At 28.8% G+C, this 13,168-nt stretch overlaps 1 protein-coding gene across 1 annotated transcript in view; it reads right to left on the bottom strand.

The window, feature by feature from the left end:
• LOC107456499 (uncharacterized) overlaps positions 1–12,905 on the bottom strand; it is a 50,177-nt gene extending 37,272 nt beyond the window's left edge. Inside the window, exons 1-5 of the mRNA XM_043048673.3 lie at positions 12,666–12,905; positions 7,453–7,544; positions 6,422–6,514; positions 4,163–4,362; positions 772–896 (exon numbers count right to left, since the gene is read on the bottom strand). Of these exons, the coding sequence (XP_042904607.2) occupies positions 772–896; positions 4,163–4,362; positions 6,422–6,514; positions 7,453–7,544; positions 12,666–12,804 (649 nt within the window). The 5' untranslated portion in view covers positions 12,805–12,905. The remainder of the gene's footprint in view (positions 1–771; positions 897–4,162; positions 4,363–6,421; positions 6,515–7,452; positions 7,545–12,665) is intronic.
• Positions 12,906–13,168: the final 263 nt, after the last annotated feature.

The following is a 13,168-nucleotide window of genomic DNA, read 5'->3' as shown; positions in this document are numbered from 1 at the left end:
TTCCCGATATTTTTAAAGCTATGCAACATAAACTGCACTTTGCAGAATATACCTTGCCAGTCACTAATTCTAACCATTCTTTAAGAAAAATTCTGTCTAGTTCTTTTTCAAATCAATTGTTCTAGAATTTGGTTCCTACTTTTCCCATGTTATCGATTTATACACAGACAAATACAGTAAGACAGCATGAAAATTATCATCAGGGGTCTGTCTAGGCTTTTCTGAGAGGTACCTATTTTGTGAAAATTTAAACATAATTTGTGAAAAATTAAAAAATATATTAAAAAATCAACACAAAAATATGGATTTATTGTTTCTTAAGGGATAAAAAAATAAAATTTTAAGAAAAAGTATTTTGTGAGACTACCGCTTTTCCTAAAATTGAATTAGTGAAGGTACCGCTAAACGGTAGTAAATTCGGCCTGGACAGACCCCTGATCATACAATGTTTATGCTACTAGACAAACTGGAAGAATTATAAAAATGCAAATTAGATATTTTGACATTTTCCAAAACATGACCCCGTTCAGACGACAGGGAATTTTTTATGATTTTCTTAACCAGTATTTTTCTAAGAATTGTTTCCCCTTAATTTCAGAAAATAATCTTTTATTTTTGGAATCTTGACTTTTTATGGCTCTCTGCGAACAAATGATTACTACGTTTTAAAATTAATAAGAGATATATATTTAACACCTATGATTTAATACAGAAAGAATCGTATGAGACATTCTATATTACACTCATATATATATAAACACATTTGGCTACCTGTCTCAACTTTTGTTGCAGCATCTTCAGATGTTTCTTTGGTTTCTTCAGCACCCTCCTCTTTCGTGGCGGCATAATTATTTTTTTGAAGCTCTCCAAGAAGATTCTTTAACTCATCAGTCGTTCTGTAAAATATTTTAATCAAAATATTTTCTACTTTATAACTTCCAGTTAAGAATAAATAAATAAATCTTTAAAATATATTTCTATTTATATATATATATATATATATATATATATTAAAATAATTTAAAATATATTATAAATAAAAGCTGACGAAATATATCTATTCTGAACAGTCGACCCATTTTTGAGTTTACATCTATATTCAACTATGTAGGCTTTCAATTTTGACTCCAGAAGACAAGTGAACTTCTGAATTAAACCTTGGAACTAACTAGCTGTATGGGAGGACTTTTTGAAGGAATTAATCGTATTTGTAACCATAAGAAAATTCTGAACAGCTAAAATGGTTAGCCTGACGCTGAATTGAATTCTAACTAGAGATAGATAAGCTTTCGTTATCAATTAAAAACTGATATTGATACAGTACAGAACCATTTATCCGGTATCCAGATAACCGGGGAAAGTTTTGCTTGGTTAGTGTTAACTAGAACCATTTTAAACTAGAACGATTATGAAAAAAAGTGGAAATTGAACTCATCCTTGAAGTTGAGTAGAGGAAAATGTGAGGAAGGGGAGAATTACTTTCCCCGTTTACCCAGAGAAACGTCATTTCTTCCATGACCTTGAAGATCTTTATATCAAGAGGAGGCAGGAATGTTTTGTTTTCTCCTTTAGGCCGTCAATCAAACTCAAAGGAGTGGGATGCTGATTTCGTTTACCGTTTGATTTAAGAGGGGGTGGGGAAAATGCATTGCACATGCATATCAGTGAACAGAAGATGAAAGAGAAAAATATATTTATCTATTTGACATCGATTAATAAAAAAAAAATCTTTTTCTTTAGAATAAATTCTGATTCTTTGGAAGTGCGGTATCATTTGTAAATTTTTTTCGTGATGTAGAATCACAGCTGCTGTAACAAAAAATCGCATTATATAAAAAAAATAATAAAAGGAGAATTGTTTATTCATTTAAACATATGATTATTTTATGAAGCAGATTGGAGTTTTGTTTTTCGGATTCCATTATGTCTGATTTTTTTTTTCTTTTCCCGATAAATTTCGCTCTCAATAAATTAATTCTTTTTATTCATAAATTTTATCATTAGGTTGTTTCTTTTAATTCCGTTGATCTTGCTTTGTTCCGGGTTTTAATATTTATGCTAGTGCCTTTTTTAACTATTGTTTCGGTTCAATAATTTTAAAGTGTTGTTTTTATTTAGTTTAATAAGTTTTCCTTTTATTTATCGTCCCTTCCCCCGTATAAATAGGCATGAAATATATTACGTTATTTAATCATTGGTTTTGTTTATATTAGTTAATTTAGGAATTGTAATTCTACAATATGAGATATGATATTGAATGATATGAGAATTTCGTATATATGAGAACTATATATCAAATATCAAATAAATATGAGAATTTCGTATTTTTTAAACTTGTTTTTCTTGTCTAAACTTGCAGATTTTTTTCTTCTTTTAAATGTTATTTTTCTACCATTTTTTTTTCTTTTTAAATTTAAGAGTGCTTTTCTTTTTTCCCCCTTACTTTAAAAGGTTTTACACTTTTCCCTCGTAATTCGGGTTCGATAAAACATCGATTAACGACACTTTTTGGTCGATCCAGAAAACCGGGAAATTCAGACATCCGGGATAGCGATGGTCCCGAGCATCCTGGATAATTGGTTCTCTGCTGTACAACTAAACATCAGTTACAAAAAGCTGATACGTTAACTATCAAATACATAATGTTAATTTAGATCTTAAGAAGTAGAGTTGATGAATTATTAAGTGAAATTTATATTGAATTTTGAATTTATTCATTTAAATTGTAGATCTTAAAGTTTTGTTATAAAATAAAATGAGTTAAATCAAAAAGAAAACAAAAACTAACTAAAATTAAAAAACTAACATATTCAATATGGATTCCATGCATCAATTTTCATGCATCACATCAATGAAGTTGTAAAAACATAATGACTCCATGGCTCATACATTAATTATAACTTTAAATTAAACTAAATGTATCAACAAAAAGTTTATTATTTTTATTTTCTGATAATTTGGCAAAAAATTAAAACTTTGTCAGCACGTGCAAAAACGTGTCAAATTTAAATAAATTATTGCTTTAAATTTTATAAATAAAATTAAAAAAACTTTCAATGCCACAAATTCAATTTTTTACACAAATAAAGAGTTTGTAACTTTAGTCAAATTAGTAAGAAAAAAGCTAATATTAAAATCATAGTAAAAACAAACATTTAAAATTTATTATAATAACAAACTTTACAATAAATATTTATGAAAATTCTTTTATGATTTTGAAGTTACAAATTAAAATAACATACGATTAATTGAATATAGCAAAAAAATGAAATCACTTTTAAAATCTGTAACAAATCGAACCTATATCAAATTACTGATTTGAATAAGGAACTGTTTTGAACTAACTGTTTGAAACGATAAAAGAATCACACCAACATTGTTGCAGAACGTTACAGAGTTCTTGCAGAGAGATTTTTCTTCCAAAAGTGTAAAAAAAATTAATTAAAAAAAAAAAACACTTTTAACACACTTAATTTACACCGATAGAATCATAAATTGATGTAATGTTTCGATTGTATTTTCAACAGTTATTAATTTTAAATATCCAAATATATTTCAAACAACATGGAAAATTCGAATCTTGGATTTGAGCATCTACTTTTTAAGGCAATAATTCTATCGAAATGTTTGGCATTTATTGGTATTGATTTCTACGTTTTAAAGCCAATATTTTTTGTACGATATTTTTTATTACAACAACCTAATCTCCAAACAAAACAAGCATTAGAAAAGTCCGATTCACACTATTTCATCACCGATCTCCCCCCCCCCCAGCAATTACTCGATCAATTTACAAAATGCAAAGAAGAAAATAATTTGTTCCCTCCCCCACAAAATGTGAGAATATCACCCAAAATATTAGAATAAAAAATTATTATATGTTTAATTAAAAAAAAAAAGTTTTTTTTTGTTGCAAACACAGTGCTTTTGTTATTTTAAATTAGTAAGTTATTATTAAAAGTATCTTGCAGAAAGATAGTGGTAGAGAGTTTTGTCGAAGATAGCTCGAAAAAATCCTTCCACAGGGGATACAAAATTATCTAAGTTTCTCAGTGGTATTGATAGGATTCAAAAATTAATATAAGATTGAAAAGTAATTTTAACTTTTTTTTAAGAGTTATTTTTCATTAGATAACTTTAAAAAATGAATTAATATGCTTACGAGCATAGAAGTTGCCACTCATTTTCATCCTCAGCCCCTTGACGATATAGCCTCATATTATGATCTTTGTCTAACTGGTACCAATACACATGGCCATCGATATCTCGACCAATGGGTGGAATGCGAAGAGAGGAGGCATCTTGTTTGTTGACTTCAGTTTTAAATTTCACATTGCTATCAAATTGCAGTTCAAGTAATCGCTGCAAAAACAAATATTAATTAGTGTTTTAATAAACAAGAAACCAGGACCAATTATTCCGACAGCACATTTTAGTCACGAAAAAAGGAGGATCATTTAAGAATACTTTAAGCCATTTAATTTCAAGTATCAGAATTAATTATTAAAAGTTAGCAGAGGTCTAACTAAGTTTTTTATGAGATACCTATTTTGTGAAAAATTTAAACATAATTTGTGAAAATTAAAAAATCAACACATAAAATAGGAAAATATTTTCAAAAATTGTCACTACAAATAAAAATCATTAATGACTGGTAAATTTCTGTATATTTCCCATATATTCAAAAACAATTTTGCTATTGTAAAATTTTGGGCTTAAAATTGTATCCAAATTTAAAAAAATCCATAAAAATCATTGTCCATTGTTAAATTTCAACTTGAATTTAATAAAAACATGCCTTTAACAGTATTAGCACTTAAATTAATTTTTATTATGGAACATTTTCAACTGGTTCATACAGAAAAAAAATATTTCATAAACAAATAAAGGCATGTTAGAATAAATTTAAAGTAATGTTTTAGATAACAGTTCAAATTTCAACTTCCTCTAAAGTTTACAGAGGTAGAACCTCTTTGTTTCATTTTAAATTACTTTTCTAATTTAAAATAAATTCAAACTTAAACAAAAAACATAATTATTTCAAAGTTCTATCCTTTATAATTGGTAAATTTGTTTTTACTCATAATTAGAGGTGATTTTTATTGATGCTCAAGTTTTATAATTGATTCGATTCTCAAGGGGTCAAGATTAAAATCGTAACTGACAAATCCTTTGGATAGCATTTTGAACTCAATGGATGTTTAGTTTTCCTTCTTTTTTAATGGCGGACACTTGGGCCTATTTCCCATTGGTCAATGCCCGAATTGCTATTCTTTTATCGTTACCCAGTGGCTAAGTCACGTGGTGGAATAGTTTTGCCCACATTAAACAACTGCAAACCCATTTATAGGGCGAGTTACATTCACATAGAAGAAAGGACAGTGAACAGAGAGAGAAAGTTGCATCCATACCTACAGTGGGATTCGAACCCATAACCAGAGCCTAACAAAAGCAGGGTACACGGGGCAGTTGCCCCTGGCCCCACATCAGAGGGGGCCCCCAAATCGAATAGAAAGTTTACTTTAGGTTTCTTTCATTAATGAACTTTTTTTGAACAAAATATCAGTACAGTGTAAAATCCATCAATTTTATGTTAGCTTCTTCATTCATTTTGTATTCATTCTATCGTATGAATACAAAAAATCTATATTTCGTAAATCCATGGTTTTCTAGTGCGGAATTCAGCTAAATTTCCACAATTTTGATGGACAAATTCAGCCAATCAAAAGCCTGCATTTTTACATATCACAAAATATGATGTATTTACAAAAATACAGACTTCTGATTGGCCTAAGTGAGCAATCGTAATTGCGAAAATTTAGCTAAATTCTGCTCTATAGTCAGTAGATGACAAAATTAACAATCAGAAAACTGCATTCGGCATGGTAGACATAGGGGGTCAGAAAATCAATAAAACGGAAAGAAATATATTTCTTCTGACCATTGGAGGGCTTTATAGCAATTTTAGGTTCTCTAGTCAACTTTCTTGTTACTTATGTATAATGAAGTGAAAAATTTAAATACCTCCATAAAGTTCAGTTCTTCATACTTCATTCCCTCAAAGAAGTTTTTGCCCTGGGGCCCCAATTAGGCTAAGTCAAGCCTTGCCCATAACCACTGGCCTTGTAGTCCATTACAGTAACCACTAGACCAGTGATTGTCAATGGAGGTAACCCTAAGAAAGGCCAAACCCCATTAATGACTGTATTACTCTGGAACATACAGGGGTTGCTCACAAGAGATCACCGTAATAATAAGTGGATAAAATTGTTGGTGTCAGGCGTAAAACCTTAGAAAGCAAAAAATAATAAATTATTTACAAATTGCCTTACTCTGTAAATTTATTAACACAAACACAAAATTAAATTATATTAGAAAATGATTATTTTTCAAAGTTAGATAAAAGAAATAAAAAGTTTACCTTCAAGAGTTCTATTTTTATAGAAAGCTTTGCTTTTTTGTAACCAAATCTTTCTAATTCCCATGCATCCACAGATGAATACTCGTGACAAAACTAAAAATACAAAAAGACTTTTGTAAAAATTGTGTAGTAGTTGATTTATGAAATCTCTCGAAAGAATACATAAAACACATTTAGCAAACTCCAAATGTTCGCATAAAACACTAAAGTTTCATGCGATTTTTCAAATTTTAATTCATGAAATTACTTTCAAAAAATATTCTGAATTAAAGATATAACTTCTGGTTCAAAATGCTCAGGTATGAGATTACAGTACTTGAAAAGCACACACACAATATTCGAAAACATTCAAAAGATATTAAATTAAATAATTATTCCTTGTCATAAAATGTGAAGGTATCACATAACTTTAAAGTTGTATACAACTTTAAAGTTTTCATGCTATAGCATGAAAACTACACATAATATGCAAAAATATTTTAAATACACCAAAGCAGGTTTCGGACAGAATGGATTAAACCAAAACCAGAATTAAATCATCCTGTCCAAAATCCTTTTGTTCAAATTGTCCAAGACCCTATTGTTAAAATTCTATCACAATTTAAAAAAATAATAATGATGTGAAAAATAAAAGGTTAATTTTTGAACAAAAAACAAAATGAAGGCAAGCTTTTGTTGTATTAAAAACATAGATATATTATTACTTTTAATATTGCACTATTTATCTTTATGCAGTGTTTTCACTACAGCGCGAGAACGCGAAAATCTCGCATATTTTCGCACACTAATGAAAAAAGCACCTTAAGAGGATGCCATACAGCGGAAGGAAATTTTTGTCGTAAATTCTGAGAAATGAAGGAGAAAGAGAATTTACAAGGAAAATTTTCTTCTGCATTATGACGTCCTCTTAAGAGCTTTTAAAAAACGAAAATTGAAAATAAGCACCTTTAAAAAACATTACGCACCATATCTTTTCTCTCTCACTTATTTAAGATTTCTTAAACTAGTGAAAATTAACCACGAAAACTCACTTTTATCAGGCTTTTCTCCCATTTTTCTTTTGTAACTCTCTTTCTTCCCCTTCTCAGCAAATGAATAATAAGCTCTGCCAAATCTTCTCTCACTGAAAAAGAAAAAAAGTTAACTTAAATACGAAATATATGTAACGCAGCAAACCATAGTAATACATTAAAGTGTAGACTAGTGATCGGAAGTAGAGTGTTATAAATATCAAAAGTACTGTGGTCACTACTTTTTTAATAAATAGTAAAGGGAGTAGTTTAATACAAAACAATATTTAAAAAAAGTCAATTCCTACTTAGGTCAACAAACACAATTTTTATTTTAGTTACTTTTTATTAAATAATGAAAATTCCCCCCCCCCTCCCCCCATATAAAACTAAAATTAATAAATTAATATCTGAAAAAACGGCAAGTTTTAAAAAAAAAATTATTTGAACTTGAATGGATGCATAAAAAGCAGGGTTGGAGTTTTTGCCGGCAAAAAAAAGGGTTTTTTGCCAGGACAGTGGCAAAAACCTGGTAAAAACCGGCAAAAACCAAATTATTTAAATTGCTGATTAAATATTATTACAAAATACTTGAAACAAATTTAAATCAATTATAAGGAACAATAATTTTGATACATTACATGAAAAAAAAATTTTTAACATATTAATAATTAATATAAGGGTAATAATTTTTAAAAGATTGAAAGTTTTTGACCTCTTTTCATTTTAGAAGAACATTTAATCATTAGTAAATGCTTTTTTACAAATAAATAAATATTATTTGAATAATATCATTAATTATTTATTATAAAAAATTATTATTTGTACAATAATTAACTACACATGTTGATAGATATTTTATGCTTTAAATTATAGTTATATTAATTTAAAATAAGTTCATTTCACTGGAAAAAAGAGAATAATCACAAATTTTTCAATCAATAATGTTTTAAACTACTAAAATGATATATTATTACATTATGATTTAATTATGGAATAATAATTTTGTTAATTTTTGTAATTATTTATATTTATAGTATATATTTCAATTTTAGGAATAATTTTGCATCAAAAATGTGTTTTTGTCCTCTCATCTTGGAAAATATAGGTTTTTGCCACATTTTGCCAATTTGCTTGGCAAAAACCTGTTTTTGCCAGGACGGTTTTTACCGGTATTTACCATGGTTTTTTCCACCTGCGGCAAAATCTTGCCAACCCTGATAAAAAGTATTTTATAAACGATTGAAAATTTGAACAAGATATAGGGAGAATGTGAACTAATAGTAGGAATTCCTGACAATTGCTTTTCTGTTAGTCTAGTGAAGAAACAAGGTTCAAACTAATTAGTCTCATTGGTGCAATTTTTATGCGGGTTAACCATCGGCAGAGAGAATTTCTAATATTTAAAAATTTCTAAGTATTTAATAAATTAAATATTTGAAATCAAGTAAAGCATGAAAATAGAAGGTTAAAGAAAACAAATTCGTAAAAATAGCAGCACTCTGCGTAAGAATAAAAAAATGGCAAGGTGCTTCCTCTCTGAAAAGGGTACTTTGAAACAGCACTCACTTAACATCCTAATGATTTACCAAAATGTGTAATATTATGTAATAATTGAATTTTTACTCTCAATAATTTCTAAATTACCCTCTTATACAATTTAATGTGTATATTTCAAAAAGTAATTTTCTCTCGTTATCAAAATAAGATAAAAATTTGTAATTTACAAATTTTTCATGCTATACTCAGTATTAACAAAAAATGATCAATTGATAAACTTGAAAGCTTTTTTTCTACAAATTTAAACAGAAAATTATGTGAAAATAAACATTTAAAGGAGCATTTGTTCTTTTTTTAAAGAAAAGGGTATTTATTTTATAAAATAGTTTTGAAATTTAAAATGACTTAAAAATTTAATTAACATTCTCTTTCTCCGAAAAAAGATGCTTCACAAATTTAAACGGTTAAGAATAATCCTAACAAAGTAAATGTTTGTAATAGTACTCAGAACTAAACCTATTAACACACATGATTTTACCTAGCAGATATTTCCGTATCGTGATGTGTTGCACCAACTACAATCGCCAAATTTAGGATTTTAAACTTGCAAATTATTTTAACAAAGCATTTACGTGCTTGCCCAGGGGTTGCTACAAGTTATACCTTTTGAGTTTATCCCTTTCTGTGATGTTATATTAGTTTTTTGTGGGCAGCTGCACGGAAGCCGCCAAGGCTTGCCGAGTATTCTGCCACAGATCACGATACAGAAATTATCCCATTAGCAGTGTGTAATTATTATTTAAATAGTAAACATATATTTATTTTCTTCATAATCGAATATCAATAAAAAAGCAGGTTTTTTAAGGGATGTCGGCGATTTTTATTAATCTTCCTTGCTCTTGTAAAAACAAATAAATATTTCTTAATAGGTGATTCCTTATAGTTTAATAAGTCTTTTTAAAATTCAAAATGATTATAAATATAGGTTCACAGTAAGTTCTCCAGGAAAGTTTGTCTTTTAAAAAAAGCAGAGAGTAGTTGCTGCTCACTAAAAAAAAAATTATAGTTTTTTGTTTAATTACTGGTGTAGACATATATCCCGTGACAGAATCGTGACAACACGGCGACATTGTTGCAGATTATTACAGAGTTCATGTAGACAGGTTTTTTGTTTGGGAAGCAAAAAAGTTTGATTCTTTTTCATCTGAGAATTTTTTATAAGATTCTATTTTCCTGCTTAACTTTTTTTTCTTCCTTTTCTGCCGAATAATTTTCAAAAAATGCCTTATTTTATATATCAGACAAGGAAAAAATGCTCGTGGTATTTTAGCGTTTATACAATAAAAGAAGGTCCACAATGACTAATTGATATTATAAAAAGTAATTTCCAAGTCGATAAAATTTTAAAAAAGTTAACTGCACAAATATTTTTCTGAACAAAAAAATATCGCCCATAATATTAGAATATGAATTCTTTTACATAGGTTTAAAAAAAAAATCTTACATTTATAATTTAAAAAATTATATATCGTTCTATTTTATATATGCAGGATTTTTAAAAAAGTATTCATTCCTTTCTTTCTTGTAAACAGGAACCGCTTCTGTTACTTGAAATCAGTAATATATTTGCAGGGGTCTGTCTAGGTTTTTCTGAGAGGTACCAATTTTGTGAAAATTTGTACAAAATTTGTGAAAATGAAAAATTATATTAAAAAATCAACACAAAAATATGGTAAAAATATGAATTTATCGTTTCTTTCGGCATACAAAAATAAAATTGTAAAAAAAAGTATTTTGTGTACCTACCTAAAAGTACTTTGTGTTAAAGTATCTACCATTTTTCCTAAAGTTGAATTTGTGAAGGCACCGCTAAAGGGTATTAAATTTTTCCAAGACAGACCCCTGATTTGCTACTATTAAAAATGTCTTTCAGCAAGGTATCAATACTAAAGAGAATTATCACAGAAAGTTCGAAAAAATTCTGTCACAGGGGACTTATAAGATACACTAATGAAGATTTGAGCAATAAAGTAAGACACTACATTTTTTAAAATATTACAGAAAATTGAGAGAACAACTCACTGAAAAACAAGATAAAAATTATAAATATTTTACAAAATAATTACTCATTTTATGCTATTATCAGTGAACTGTAATAATTAATAAAACCTAGCAACATCTCAAAATTTAACAACAGAATTTACTGCCGGGGTGTGTTTAGAAGAAATTTGGGTTCGTTAACAGACCCTTCACAAAATATCTTTCCATAAAAACGGACCCTTCACAAAGTAATTTATCTTTAAATCCAACCCTTCACAAATTTGTTTATCTTCATTATTGTTTTGTTAATCGAATAAACTTTTTCCCAGAAGAAAAAAAAAGAAAGACAGTTCGAAACGGACTAAGTTTTCCAAGTTTAAATTCCAAATGTAGTTTTCTAAGAAAATATTTCTACTTTTACAAACGTCGTGTGCACATTCTGATTGATATTGAATGATAATTTTGTTTTTTTTTTTGTAAATAAATAATTGATCAATTTATATTTATTCATAAAATTAGTTAATAGAATATTATGTAAATAAAAATTAATTTCTGGCAATTTTTTTAAAATAAAATATTATAAATTCAAGAATTGTTTAAGTTTACTTAATGCGTAACACATTAAACATGATACACTACTAAGTTGTGTCATTTAAAATATGTCAATTTAAATGATTAAATATGTGAGTGATTTTGTTTCCATTATTCATCCGAAAAGAATATTCTGTGTTGAGCAGTATAGGCCATATAACAAATATTTGTATGTTGCATCTCTTGTTGTATGTTGTATCTAATTAGCAATTTTTGCAATAACAGGAAGAATGTGACTGAACGCTTATTTTATACTCACAAATTATGAATAATTTTTTTACACTTTTACAAAAACAGGACTATGTATGGACAGGCCCTTGGTCAATAAATTGATGTATCAATAGAAGTTACATTAATTGTCATAAATATTTTGTAGACATATATTTCTCAGATAAAATTTTATTCTATAAAGTAGATGAATTAAATGTGCATACAGTGACTCAAAAGAAACAAAGATTCATTCTACAACCACAATTTTGGCTCAAATGTTCTCTTCCCTCAGATATAAGGGAGTATCTCACAAAAACAAAATTTATCTGACCCTATAAATCTAAAAATCACATTGAGGCGAGATTAAGATTAACGAACAAATATAAATATTGTAACGTTGTCCATAAAGTAGAATGTTTTCTCTTAGCAAGCGCCGATGTTATACAACTCCAGTCTGCAATGGAATCCACCATAATTATATGCAGGGGTCAATAAATTGAACAAAAACTACTAAAGTAGAATGAAAAAATAAACAAATTATTTTATCACACTAGGTAGTAGTCATATGAAGAATAAAGTAACACCGAAATCATATTACTATCAATAAAACACTATTTAGCTGATTAGAGTAGCGCTTTCCACAGCGATGACTTAAATGGACACCGCATATAAACAAACAATCATAAAATAATTGCTTAACAGCAATTTATGCCTGTATTAAGACCGATTGAGCCCCTCGCATCTTAAAATGATCAATAACCATAGTTAAAAACAAAAAGATTTTCATAATTAATAAGATTTCTTGTGTACGAAACAAATGACAAGTAATAACCAAGGTTAATGGCTCTGGAGTAGGCAGGATTCACGAAAATGGCCGATTTACAACCACTCACCATTTTTGGTATCCTCTAGTAATTCTTTAAGGTAAGATATAGATAGATTTACTCCACAATCGCTTCCAAATTTAGTGATAAACGAACATATGATGGCAAAATCGGGATTTCCTTCACAACTCTCCTCGCTGGCTGCCATCTTGAATGGCACGGCAACACATTATTACCGTGGATGCTGACCGTGACTGTATACAAAAATAAATACCGAAACAGCAGTAAAAAAAATCACCGTTACTTTGTATCTGTTACTTGTACTGGTTGTTTCTGTAAAGGTAGCGTATGGCAATAGAACGTGCGTGATGCCATAGGAAACAGGACGCTGCGACAAGGCATGTTTTCGCACTAGAACTGCATAATGGGCTATTGGCGACGGTCTGGTAAACATCCTGAGGATGATCCAAAGACATGCCATTACAATTTTGATCCTCTGCAGAGGGGATGGAACCCCCGCATCTGTAGAACGACGGCCTGCACGCGAAGTCGAGCACTTCACGGTGGAACAG

The sequence above is a fragment of the Parasteatoda tepidariorum genome, chromosome 8 (genome assembly GCF_982258835.1).
Source record: "Parasteatoda tepidariorum strain Cologne lab strain chromosome 8, Ptep-v5.0, whole genome shotgun sequence".
Lineage (NCBI taxonomy): Eukaryota > Metazoa > Arthropoda > Arachnida > Araneae > Theridiidae > Parasteatoda > Parasteatoda tepidariorum.
Note: the sequence above shows the minus strand (reverse complement) of the source record. Positions and strands in the feature narration are given on the sequence as shown.